Source organism: Coloeus monedula (genome assembly GCF_965178545.1).
Source record: "Coloeus monedula genome assembly, chromosome: 27".
NCBI classification, from domain to species: domain Eukaryota; kingdom Metazoa; phylum Chordata; class Aves; order Passeriformes; family Corvidae; genus Coloeus; species Coloeus monedula.
Genome location: NC_138807.1, coordinates 3,861,831 through 3,874,236, shown reverse-complemented (window position 1 = coordinate 3,874,236; position 12,406 = coordinate 3,861,831). Strand labels below are relative to the sequence as shown.

Genomic DNA, 12,406 nt, shown 5'->3' with positions numbered 1-12,406 from the left:
TCCTGCCGCTGCCCCGGGCGGGTCCGAGACTGCGGAGGGGGAGTGGAGCGGGCCTGCACGTGTCCGGCCCTGGCGAGCCGGGGCACACACGCACCGGGGGGGAGCACCGGAACCCACGCGCCCCCCAGGCCATGTGGCCGCTCGGGGCGCAGCGTGGGCAGGGTCACGGGGGAGCCAGCGGGCGCTCGGGCAGGCGGGTCCCCAGGCAGGGCCGGGAGCCGGCACCGCTGTGCCGGAGGCACGCGGAGGTTCCCGGAGGCTCCCGGGGGCACACGGGGTGAGTCAGGGCCACCTACGGGTCCCCCGCACAGCGGGATGTGTGGGAAGGAAACCGGGCAGCGCTTCCTCAGCGCAGGGAGTCCGGCAGAGACAATGGCTCCTGCGGACACCGCGGGGCCGGTGCCAGGACAAACCTGCCGACCCACGCACCGGGACCTGGCCGGCTGCACTGTCCAGCAGCCCCCTCCGGCCCTCGGCACAGCGCCTACAGCCCGTGGTCAGGGCTGCCCCGAGGTGCAGGGAACGCACCTGGCCCCGGGCTCTCAGCTGGACCGTGGAGTCCGTGGGGCCAGGGGGTGCTGGGCCTCAAGTCCCAGCTCCAGCCCATCTGGAACTGCCTGATAACCCCAAGGGGCCGGGCAGGCAATAACCAACAAGGCGGCTGGGGCAAAGAGGCCTCTGCAGGACAGCAGCTCTGCGTCCGACTCTTCTGCATCCCATCAGCGAGCTCTTGACTGAGTCAGCCATGGGAGCACAGAGGAGCCGAGCACTCACGGCCGGGGGTGTTGGGCAGGGGGGCAGGAAAAGCCAAAACAATGGGGCCATAGGCGCCAGCCCCCCCCAAGCTCTCCACGGGGATTTGCCAGCTCCTCCCAGAGCATTTCTTCCCCATGCCCCGCCCACCCCATCCACTGGCCCCGTTTCCCCTGCCCTGGGGGGGATTTGCAAGGTGGCTTCTGTGGTGCAGAAATTCGGCGGAGTATGGTGCCCATGGCACCCAGAGGCTGAGGAACTGGTCCTGATCTGGGCGGCCTCCAGCATCCAGCACTGGGGAGGAAACTGCCCACAAAGAGCCAGCAAAGGCAGGGGGCACATGAGCACGGCGATTCGTGCCCATAGGGGTGGGGGAGGCTGCTGGGGGTGCACAGAGCAGCCCCCCAGGAAAGGAAGGAGGGGTCGGCTGTGAGCAAGCAGCGGGGGCTGCTGCTGTATGCCGGCCGGGTGACCTTGGAAGCCGTTTGCCAGGCCTGAATAAAGCGACAATAATCCTATTCACCTTTTAGCCTCATTTCCTAAGGCAACAAAGCACATGCCCTCGCCACGTGCAGTCGCAGGTGTCACTCAAGCCCTGATCCCATTTGCACGACAGCAGCCGAGGGAAGTTTTGCTCATTACCCCTCTGACGAGCTTTGTGCAGCGGGGGCAGGAGCCCCAGGGAGGCGCTTTGCCAGGGCCTCGTCCCTGCCCTGGCCCCGAGGTGCTGGCAGCGGGGCTTGCTCACCCCATCCCAGCCAGAGAAGGCGCCGGCAGCGCCCTGGGCTGGGAGCTCACCACAATCTGGGGAGCTCTCCACAGCCTCCGGAGCTCACATGCCCCAGCCGGTCCCGGTGTGTGGGCTCAGGGCACATCCAAGTGGGATCAGAGCAGCTGCAAGGGCCCTGGGCGCCCATGGGGCGCCCGTCAGCCACCACTGAGCACAGCCAGGCACTGCCCAGGCAGGTGAAGGCAAACACCTTTCCTGTGCAGCATTGGAGGGTTTGGCCCAGGCAGAGATGGAGTGTTGGCCACAGCTCCAGGGCAGAGGCACTGAATGTTGCTTGGGAAGGGCAGAGATGCTCTCCAGGCCACAGGCAACCTTGCCCAGACCATCCTGCCCACTCTGCAAGGTGGAAAGAGGGTTGCTGTGAGACCCACATCTGCCCTGCAGCCCCAGGAGAGCAGCCAGCCCATTCACCCACTGCTCCTTGCTGGTCCATGTCTGACACAAAAACCTTGTAGGCTGGGCACAGACGGGGCAGAACCTCACCTGTGCATCACAATCCTTCCCTGGAAGAACTTTATTAAATAGTGTCCAAAGAAAACCAGAAGCAGAAATACTCAGCATGACCCCATCCCTCCCAGCTAGTTAAAAACCACAAACAGACCATCCCCACATGCCCAGTGCTGGTGGCTGCCAGGCACGTCATCCCTGATGCTCTTCTCCCTGTGAACACAGCGCCAGCATCATGAGCAGGGGAGGCAGAAGGGTCCTGTGGGGACAGCCTAGAGGGCTGCAGGGTGAACCCCAAAAGGTGTTGAGAGACAACACAGCACTCACAAGCTGCCCCCCACCAAAGCAACCACTCACGACCCCCAAAAGCCCCCCAAAACTGCCCCTACCCCATGGGGCTGAAGAGGAGATAAACATACCCAAACAAAGGGCAGCCAACACCAGGCCTGGTTGTCACTCCTCAGCCAGGCAGAGCCACAGCATCCCAGTTTCTGCAGCTTTGTGAACGCCCCAACACAGCTTCCCCCTCTCCACCCACCCTCCCCAGGAAGTTTGTGAAATAGGGGGTTATCTTTTCCTACAAAGAGAGCGATGGGATTTCCTTTGCAACAGCAGAACAATCTCCCTGCGAGGTAGAGAGTTAATTTCAGGGCTGACATATCCTAAATTCAAACCAGTTTGTTCTAGCTGAGGTAAAATTCAGCAGTTTATAGTAAGTTTTGCAATGCCAGAGGGCCATCAAGATTCCTCATTGCCGGAGTCATCCTCATCACCATAACAGCTCTCTGCTTCCTCCTCCATCTCATCATCCTCGTAATAGTCATCATAAAAGAGGTCTGAACCCTCATCTGGGGCTGGAGTCTTGGTCTTCACACAGTACTCAGCCAGCGTGGTGGGGACCTTCACTCCATCCCGCTCAGCATCCACCTTGGTGCCCAGCACTTGCTTCCTGGAGGGTGAGGAGTGGGGGATGAGAACAGAGCTCTGGACCACAGCCCTCCAGACCCTGTGTCCCACAGGATCCCAGCACAGCCAGTGCTGCCAGGCCCAGGCTCAGCACGCACCTGATGATGTCTGTGTACTCCCGGTCCTTCCCTTTGCTCTCCTTCCATTTGCGGTACATCACGGAGGCGTCCACGTTGGCTGGGGAAAACGTGTTGGGCTCATTCAGCAGCGAGATCACGCTCAGCAGAATGGTTCTGGCATCGATAAACGTGAGCAGGTCAGAGCCAAGGAGGGTCAGCAGCACCTCAGCAGTGCCAGCAGTCCCTCTCTGTCCGTGGGAGAGCCTTGTGCTGTCCACAGCAAGAGAGATCCCAGCAAAGGGGAACAGGCCAGGCAGGGAACAGCAGCACATGGGCTGTCAGGCTTACACTCATCCCCACGCAAGCTCTGGCTCTTCTTCGGCAAAGCCCACAGCCTGAGCGCCTTCAACAGCCCCCTGGCACCTCCTGCAGACTTTGGGAGCAGGAGACTGTCCCCGTCCTCCCACCTTCCCATCCCTGCCCTTGGATGAGCCTCCTGCCCGCAGCCCCTCAGCCCTCACCGCACGTTCTGGGTGGGATTCCAGCGCTCCGATGGCAGCTCCCCGCTCTGCGGGTCATCCACGGGTGGGTGGAGGATGGAGATGCAGACATCACCCGTCTGAAAGCACAAGAGAAGTGTAGGATCCTCAGGAGCTGCTGCCCCAGGATCTCCTCGCTCGCTCTTCCCTTTGGCTGAAGCCAGGTGATGCAATCCCAGCTCTCCCGTCAGTCCCATAGGAGGGACACAAAAGTGGACAAGCACCCCACAACTGCCAGCACCATACAGGTCAGGCTGCCCAATACCCAGCAGCATTGCCCCTGGCGTGGGCCCCAAGGCCAGGCACGTCGCTCGCCCCACAGCCACTCTTGGCATAGGCACAATGTCCCCAAGCGTGGGAGCCATCAGGCCTGGAAAGCCTGGCTGACCTGGAACCTGTGCTGGGACAGCAAAGGGCTGTCATGAGCTCGTTAGCAGCATTCCCTGTGCCAGGCAGTCATCGCCAAAGGCACCGAGTGTCCAGTGCCAAAGGCTGGCATTTGCATCCAGTGCCATCGCAATAGAGGCACACGTGTCCACTGCCTGTCCAAGAGCCTCCTCGCTGTCCCAGGGGACCCACCTCATAGATATTGGGGTGCCACATTTTGGTTAGGAACCTGAAGGCAGGAGGAGAGTAGGGGTAGTCGATGGGAAACCGGAGACGAGCCTGCAAGGGAACAATAAGGAGATCTGAACACCAGCTTGTGAGAAGGAAGGGATGGAAACCACAGAGCTTCTGACAGCTCCGGGAAAAAGGAACCTCTGCCAAGCCCAGATGGGCTCCTGCTGGGACAGAGCCTCTGCTCCAGCCAGTTCTGTGGGCAGGACACAAGCCCTGCAGGCAGGACGGATGCTGGCCCCAGTGGCAGGACGGACACCGGCCCCAGGAGAACTCTCTCACCACACAGAGTGGGGTGAGCAAAAGGGCTGTGACCAGCGGCAGCTCCTTGCCCACCATCCTGCCCATACCCTCCTGTCCCGCAGGGCCCACTGGTGCTAACCCAGTGCTCTCCAATGTGGAGGAACCAGCGGGAGCTCGTGGTGCCAACCCAGCACAAACCTCACAGCACCATACAGAGCCAGGCAAGAGAGTCTGGGTCAACCCCAGAGCTGCTGTCAGGGATAGGCCATGGCTGTGCCACTGGAGAAGAGGCTGTTTACCCTTCAGAGCTCACGGGAAGGAAGCATCAGGTGTTTGGTGCTCTGATTAACACATCAAATCTAAAAATAGCCTGTCACTGCTGAGAAGAGACCCAGTCCAAACTGGCCGCAGCGCACAGCTTGGGGGCTAAAAATAAAATCACATGAAGCTCAGGCTGCAGCCCAGGGCTCCAGCAGGGACACTCAGGCACCATCGGCTCCTCCCACGGCCGCCAAACCCGAGGGGCTGAGATTGGGCAAAGAGGGGCTCACTGTCCATCTCTGAGTGAAGCCTGAGGTGGCACAGGGATCTACAGCAACATCCCACAGTCCCCAGAGCTGCTGCCCCCACCCACCAGCACCAAGAATCCAAGAGGACGGGGGCAGCTTCTCCCTGCACGACCTCCCAGTGACTGATTCAGCTTTCAACTGTTTCCAGGCCCTGGGAGCAAACTTCCAGATCAAGACTCAACACGACAACTCCCAGAACGTTTCTTGCTCCCTCAGTTCATGTACAAGAGAATCCAGACACTGGATCCGTGGCACAGGACAGGGGGTGGGAGGAGGGAAAAGTGCAGCGGGGGCCGTGTTGTGTGTGTGGAGTGCAGGGCAGTGACACTCAGCCCCATGCTGGGCTCCAGCCAAACAGCTGAACATCGCAGAATAATCCCCTTTGTTGTGTCAGAGGGGATCGGAACAAAACCGGCCGAGGCAAAACGATGCCAAAGGGGGCTTGGACAGCAACAAACCCACCCTGCTGTGTACAAACAGGTTGGTGTCCCCACAGGCCGGACAAGACTCGGCCCCTCCGCTCTCCTCTTACGCACAGTCTCACCAGCACCCTCAGTGCCGAGTTTGGAAACTCTCGAGCACACAACAGGAGCATGAGGGGCTGAAAGGGTGTGAGTTCAGAGGGTCTCATGCCAAGATGCTACAGGGAATTAAAACTCCACTTCAGCGAAGAGATGAAACCTGGCTCTGAAGCATCAGCTTTGCCAGCCCGGGAAAACAAACACAGCTAACCCTGGGTGACTCACTCAGTGCATCCCCACCCTGACAGCAACAGGATGAAAACACAAGAGCTCAGTGGAGAAGGGAGGATGAGAAACAGGAAGAAAACAGCTACCCCGGCTTGCACAACACCTGGGAAGAGCACACACACATCCTGCCGAGGGCGGACTGTGCAGTCAGGCCACCAAACACCATCGTCCACCTCAAACCCCAAACCAAGCCACGACACTCACTCCCCACCCAGCTCCCTGCTCCCACCCTGGGCTATCTCTGCACTTGTCTCTTCCCTCTGGTCTGGTGGCGATGCCCCGGATCCCCTCCAGGAGAGGGAACATCAGCGACCTGGAGCCTGCTGTCCTGCACGCACAGGTCAGGGGGTGGTTGAGGCAGAGCCCCCGAGGGGGCCGAATGTTCCTCACAACGAAGGGGACCCTCGGTAGTTTGGTAGCAGCCACCTACGCACCATCTCCCGTCCTCCTCCCAGGACCACCCCAGGGACCCCCAGGTGTCCAGAGAAAGACCCAGCTCTCCCTGGCCCTCAACACGCCCCCCAAGCCCGGGAGCAGCTCTGTCACAACCTCCACTCGGGATACCCTCCCTCGCCCACAGCCACTTCACAGGGTCTCACCCCTTCCAAAACTCCTTCCCAAAACACTCAGCACATCCCCCGACACCACCTGCTCTGACTTCACCCCCCCAGCCCCATCTCCCCCCACACCCCGAGGCTTCCCCGCTCCCTCCGCCGCTCACCTTGAAGTACCCACCCTCGTAGTGGGTGTCCGGGGGGCCGAAGATGGCCACGTCCCAGGTGTACAGGTCCCCTTCGTCCACCAGCCTGACCCGGAACCCCTCCACGGGCTCCTCCTGCAGCCCCTTCAGCTCCAGCAGCAGCGCCTTCTGCGAGCTGGGCACGGGGGGCCGCGCCATGCCGGGGTACCGGGGCTCTCGGGGGGCGCAGCGGCCGCTCCGGGGCGCGGGGGGGCGGCGGGACCGGGGCCGCGCGGGGCACGGCGGGGGCTGTAGTCCCGTGAGGGGCGTGGGCACTGCAGGCACCGCCCCCGCAGCGCCTCTGACCAATCAGAGCGCGGGGCGGGGCAGGCGGTGGGCGGGGCGGCCCCGCCGGTGCTCCCGGCGCTCCCGGTCGCACCGAGCGAATGCAGCGAGCGGCAGCCGCCCCGGGGCTCTCCAGCACACAGAATCCCGGCCCGGACAGCAGCCCCAGGTGAGCCTGCAGGTGCCACACGTGTGTGACACAGCACCTGGAACAGGAGCAGAAGCTGCTCCTGGCACGGTCGCAGAGGAATGATGCCTCCGGCATCCCCGGCTCGCACCTCCCTTTTTGTCACATCCCGTCAGCTGTGTCTGCGTCAGGAGCCACCACCCGCAGCCTCACCCAGCCCAGCACCACGTCCTGCCTGCAGGGAGCAGAACATCCGCCCAACACCACATCCCGAGCCCGCGGGGATCCTCCCACCGGCTCTTCCACTCAGGTGCTCCATAGTCCTGCACCTGCTGCCAACACCGACCCCTGAGCACGGAGCTTGCCTCAGGGATCTGGGCACTGCCGCAGCTCATCCTGGCACTCCGTGCTGCCAGGAGGTAAGAAACTAGCCACTAAAAAATAATAAAAAGCTTTAATGTCTTACAGCAAACCAAGAATTGAACAGTATAAATAATGATCAGACAAGTTTAAATAAATAACCCCCGGCCCGACACGCAGCTGGTCCCGGGAGAAGGGGATGTCTCTCATCCAGACCCTGCACTCCACATCCCAAACCACCTCAGCCCTTCCCAGCTGTCCATGTGCAGCCGCAGCCCAGCCCCACACTTTGTTCCTTCTAGGTCATTTCATTGACCAAAGCAGCTCCGCAGGTCATAGCTTCCATGCCGGTCCTGGATAACACCTAAAAGGGATGTCCCAATGCAGCTGGGCCACAGGAGCCATGTCTGGGAAAGGCTGCACGCAGGGACACGGAGCTGCTGGGCACCATCAGAACGGGGCAGGGAGCGTGGAAACTGGGAATCTCTTGTTGGGCAGACCCGGGCTCTCCAGCCAGCGCCCAGCCAATGCCCCGTGCTCACCGTCCAGCTTGGATGGGAGCCCCGCAGGGCCGGCAGTGGCCGCAGCCAGCACTGCTCCCACCCAGCATCACTCCACGGGCTTCACCTTCGCTATGAACAGGGCGGTGGCTTTCTTCAGGAACTCCTCCCTGCTCATGGAGGAGCCGAGCTTCCTCTCCTGCAGTGCCTGGTCCATGGCCAGCGCCAGCCTGTCGGGGCCCAGCCTGGAGCCGGCCTCCAAGTAGCGGCCGGGCCGCGAGCCGTGCCCGGCGCCCAGCGCGTCCTCCAGCGCCCGCAGCACAGCCTGGCACAGCCGCGTGTCCGCCGAGTCCCCAGCGCCCAGCACGGCGAACAGCGCGTCGGCCTTGGCGGCGAACTCCAGCAGCACGCAGCAGGTGAGGACGCCGTAGCGGAACACGTCGAACGGGACGGCCTCGTGGTCGCGGCAGCGGACGCGGCGCAGCAGCTCGGCCGCCGCCTCGGCCGGGGCCGCCCCGCGCTGGCAGATGCGCCGCAGCAGCTCGCTGTAGAGCCTCCCGTCCACGCCCGCCGCCCGCCGCCGCCCGCCGCACCCCAGCACCTCGTAGGCCGCGCCGGCGTTGCTGTCGAAGGCCGTCCTGTCGCGACAGGGCACAGACACAGAGAGGCGGACTCGCCCCCCGCCCCCGCCGCCCCCCGCCGCCGCCGCCCGCCGCACCTGTGCGAGTGATGAGCCAGGCACACGTACCACAGCGCCCGGGCCAGGCGCTGCGGCGGCCCCGGGGGCTCCGCCGCCGCCTCCGCCGGCACCAGCCGCTCGAAGTACTCGGCCAGGAAGGACACGGGCTCGGCGGGCCGCGCCTCCAACACCTTGAGCAGCGCCTCCCGCACCATGGCCGTGACGCCGGCTCGCAGCAGAAACTCCGCAGCACTGCTCTCCGCCAGCCCGCCGTCCCCCGGTGCTGCCCGCCCCGGCTCCGCCAGCCCGCTGCCCCCCGCCGGCACCGGGGCGGCGGCCGCTCGCCGCTTCTCGTACGCCGCCATCTTGGAGCGCACTTCCGCCCGGGCCGGAAGTTTCCGTGCCGCCATCTTGCACGCTGGCAGCCAATCGGTGGGCAGGAAGGCAACGCGAGAACGCCGCCATTGGGCGAGGCCGCGGCCGCCATCTTGAGTGCGGGCAAAGCAGCGGCGTTGTCAGCAGCAGCGCGGCGGGCGCCGCGTCCGCCATGTTTACTGCGGGCAAATGCCCCACTCTTGGCAACCGTGCGGTGTCCTGAGGCCGGTGAGGGCCCGCAAGACCGGGGCCGCCCAAGCCCAAAGGACGCTTGCTCAGGGCTCGAACAGAAACAGCTCTTTATTGGAGTACCGGTCCCACCCGCCCGCCGAGCTCACGCTCCCCCCGGGGCTGCCTCAGAACCGTCTGGTGTGACGGACAAGCGGCCTTCGCGCTCCCGCCCGTCCGCTGGTGCCGGGAGCCCCACGCACCGGGCCCAGCCCAGTGTTCGGTGCCAGCCCGCGGGGATCCAGTCCCGGAAGCGTCTCTGGCCCCGTCCCTGTACCGCCTCTGCTCATTGCCCTTCCAGCCTTTGTGTTCCGCGGTGGCCGCAGGCAGCTGCTCCCGCACCTGCTCCCACTCCTTGCTGGCCGGGGGCTGGGCGAAGCCAGCGACAGACAGGGGGACAGCAGGGACACGGCTGGAGGGCTGGGGCCATCAGTCGGTTGGTCCCACTCCTAGGACAGCTGCTACCGGGATCTGAATCGTTTCCACAGGCGTCGAGACACGGCAGCGGCCACGATGAGCCCCAAGAGCGATCCCGCTGTCCCCATAGCAATGGCAGGGCTCGAGCTGAAGGAATCTGCAGACACAAGAAGCTGTAATTGCAGCCGACGCTGCCCAGGGCAGCAAATGCCGAGGGGTGAGCAAATCCCCCCAGCACCAACTGTGGCACCGACACGAGGGGCTGCAGCCCCACCCAAGCAGCGAGGGCAGAGCAGGGCAGGGGCCTCAGGCCACCACTCACCTTCCACGACCATCACCTCCAGGCTGACCATCTGGGCGCGGTGGCCGAGCAGGACGCACTGGTAGCGGCCCTGGTGCCAGGGCTCAGCGTGGTCTAGCCGCAGCGTGGAGCTGCTGCCCGTGGACTCCTCCTGGTACTGCGAGAGGGCTGCGGGGGTGCGGAGCCAGCCCACCGTGGCGTTCCCGGCACACTGCGCGTGGCACCCGATGCGTAGGGCCCTGCCCCGCATCCCGGTGGGAGGCAGCGACCAGATCTGCAGGCTGCAGGCAGGCACTGTCCCCACAGATGACCCTGTCCCCACGGATGACCCTGTCCCCATCGTGCCAGAGTGCCGGAGCGTTGTGGTGGCCACAGGTGCCGTGGGGCTGCCTGCAATGAGGTCCTGGGCCACAGTGGGCTCTGTGGAGGGGGGGTTGGTGACAGCAGCCAGATTCAGGGTGGTCCCAGTGTTGGGCTCCTGTGCTGTGGTGGGATCACTTGTAGGGATGCTCAGCCCTGGGGGAAGTGTTGAGGTGGCCACGGGCCTGGCTGTGCTGGGGCTCCCTGTGGAGGTGACCATAGCCACCGGCTGCTCCGTCACAGCTGTGAACACACAGCAGCCTGGGTCACAGGTGACCTCATTTGCAGCCCCTTTGCTCCTCCATCCCTTGAGCACAGTGAGCCTGAGCAAAGGGGCACCACAGGCAGGGATGGGTGCAGGGATGGGGATGGGAGATTCAGGAGTGGTGCAGAAATGGGGGCTGCTCCTGCTTGGCAGAGCTATTCCGAGGAGCACAGGGCAGGGTACACACGGGTTGGGGTCCCCAGCCCTTCCTGGTACTCACCTTTGGTGCTTGCCACCAGAGATGCCACCTGTGTGAAGGTCTCCTGCCCGACATGCAGCGTCACCTCACACCTGAACTCCACCCCTTCTGCCACCTCTGTCCCATTCACAGACAGGATGGAAACGATGTTATACAGCTCCTCATCGGTCTCCTCAAAATCAAAGTCTGTCTTCACCACCTGGTGCCCCCGGTACCAGGTGAGGGCCACCCCAGTGATGGGATACAGGTGCACGGCCGAGCAGTTCAGGTTGGCGGGGTGTCCTGGGCGCAGGATTTGGGGAGCTGCCTCCAGCCTCAGCGTGTCTGGGAGGGCTGGAGAGGAGTGGCGGCATCAAGGGTGATTTTTGGCAGCACAGCACAGCTCAGGAGGGAAGGGGCTGCCTCGGGGATCCAGGGCTGTGCTGGGAGGCGGTGAGAGACGGGCTGGGAGTTGCTTACCGTAGACCTTCAGGGTGACAGTTTTCTGGTAGTGCTGCCCTTGGCAGCTGCCCTGGCAGATCTTCATGCCCTCCGTGGCCACGGTGGCGTGCCTGATGTGCAGGATGCTGTGGGTGGGGAAGGAGGAGATGGTCCCCAGGGCGGTGTCCAGCCCCCTCCACTCCACCTTGCCCCTTGGGCAGGCCAAGGAGCAGTTCAGCTCTGTCGAGCCCCCAAACGGCACCACTGGCTCCCGCGGTGTCACCACCAGCCTGTCAGTGGGATGCCCTGGGCAGGAGGAAAGTGCAGGGTCAGGAGAGGGGACAATCACCAGCACCCTGCAGCTCCGAGCGCCGGGACAGGGAGCTGCAGCAGCGACGGGGGGGACAGCGTGGCTGTCACGGCTCAGTGACAGGGAAGCCCCGGGGCCACAGTGCCACAGGCGAAGCGTGGAGAGCAGCAGCAGCAGGGCCGGGCAGCACAGTGGGTCGGGGGATTAGGGTGGCTCTTGGCCCCGTGGCACTCACCGCTGCAGCCCCACAGCGAGCCGAGGAAGAGAAGGACAGGAGCTGGCTCCATCACCCACAGGGCAGCAGCAGGGCTGGTTTTCCCTTCTTTCTTTCCTTCCTTCCCCTCTTCCAGAGAGCGGGTGCCGCTGGCTGGGGCTGTCTCCTTCTGGCTGCCGGCTCCAACCTCAGCCCTTCTTAAGCCCTGTAGGAACCGCCCCCACGAGCACCGGCCTCAGGACCGCCACAACTTCCAGCCCAAGGGGTATTTCCAGAGGGAGGTTTCTGATTTTCTTCCAAGTTTGGCTCTCACACAACACCCAGATGACGGCCAGGCCGGCAGCCCTCCCAAACCTGGGAAAGTCCCTGTCCTGAAGGGTACCCCATCACCCCACCCCACCCTTGCACAGGCACCTACACCCTGGGATGTGGCTCAGATCCAGCTCCATCCCTGTTTTTTGCGGGCTACATCACTCCCCCAGAGCCCCCGGCAAACCAGCCTTTCCACGACCCCAACAGCTGCTGGGGGCACAGAGCTGTGGAAAGGGCCCTGTCAGCTCCTGCCCCAAAAGCGGGGCCAGGGCCTGTGGTCGGCCCTGTCGGTGGGTGCATGGATTACCTAGAACAGGGTGTTTTCAGGGATGTAAGCAGATGTTCCTGTGAGGGTTGGTCTTGTGGTACTGATGGAGAAAGTGTTACCACAGAGAAGGTATTGAACACCCTGCATTATCCAACTCCAAGACCCTCAGCATCTGTCCAGGGTCTCACACCGGGTCTGGCATCACTCCCTCGCTCCAGCCCAGCTCCCCGTGGAGAGATGAGTCCGATTCTGCCCCATCCCATCCTGCCAGGCTGAGGGAAGGTTCCAATAGGCTGAGAGAGGGACATGCTCAG

The 12,406-nt window shown here is 63.5% G+C and overlaps 3 protein-coding genes across 4 annotated transcripts; all 3 read right to left on the bottom strand.

The window, feature by feature from the left end:
- Nucleotides 1-2,042: 2,042 nt before the first annotated feature.
- On the bottom strand, nucleotides 2,043-6,726 carry CDC34 (cell division cycle 34, ubiquitin conjugating enzyme). The gene is made up of 5 exons (XM_082297738.1): nucleotides 6,455-6,726; nucleotides 4,134-4,220; nucleotides 3,537-3,634; nucleotides 3,055-3,189; nucleotides 2,043-2,939 (listed from the first exon to the last, which is right to left on the bottom strand). The coding sequence occupies exons 1-5, from the start codon at nucleotides 6,629-6,631 to the stop codon at nucleotides 2,729-2,731; spliced, it is 708 nt and encodes a 235-aa protein (XP_082153864.1). The 5' UTR covers nucleotides 6,632-6,726; the 3' UTR covers nucleotides 2,043-2,728.
- Nucleotides 6,727-7,323: 597 nt separating this feature from the next.
- Nucleotides 7,324-8,788, bottom strand: TPGS1 (tubulin polyglutamylase complex subunit 1; the record flags this gene model as incomplete). Of its 2 annotated transcripts, none has more annotated exons than XM_082297733.1 (3): nucleotides 7,324-7,608; nucleotides 7,872-8,382; nucleotides 8,463-8,788. In XM_082297733.1, 3 exons carry the CDS (start codon nucleotides 8,786-8,788, stop codon nucleotides 7,543-7,545), a joined length of 903 nt encoding a protein of 300 aa, XP_082153859.1. In that variant the 3' UTR covers nucleotides 7,324-7,542. The 2 variants fall into 2 exon arrangements, with proteins under 2 accessions (XP_082153859.1, XP_082153860.1); XM_082297734.1 differs by having other exon boundaries at nucleotides 8,493-8,788.
- A 699-nt stretch (nucleotides 8,789-9,487) lies between these two features.
- MADCAM1 (mucosal vascular addressin cell adhesion molecule 1) lies at nucleotides 9,488-11,591 on the bottom strand (the record flags this gene model as incomplete). Its single annotated transcript, XM_082297739.1, has 5 exons — nucleotides 11,534-11,591; nucleotides 11,028-11,294; nucleotides 10,590-10,901; nucleotides 9,766-10,347; nucleotides 9,488-9,600 (listed from the first exon to the last, which is right to left on the bottom strand). The coding sequence occupies exons 1-5, from the start codon at nucleotides 11,583-11,585 to the stop codon at nucleotides 9,488-9,490; spliced, it is 1,326 nt and encodes a 441-aa protein (XP_082153865.1). The 5' UTR covers nucleotides 11,586-11,591.
- Between the last annotated feature and the right edge of the window lie 815 nt (nucleotides 11,592-12,406).

What these genes read in the sequence shown, in the direction of transcription:
- CDC34 (XM_082297738.1), bottom strand. Translation starts at nt 6,631, where the DNA reads ATGGCGCGGCCCCCCGTGCCCAGCTCGCAGAAGGCGCTGCTGCTGGAG. An exon ending in ACGAGGGTGGGTACTTCAAG is followed by an intron (nt 4,221 to 6,454) that starts GTGAGCGGCGGA and finishes GTTCCCTTGCAG; the next exon opens with GCTCGTCTCCGGTTTCCCAT. An exon ending in GAGTACACAGACATCATCAG is followed by an intron (nt 2,940 to 3,054) that starts GTGCGTGCTGAG and finishes CTCACCCTCCAG; the next exon opens with GAAGCAAGTGCTGGGCACCA.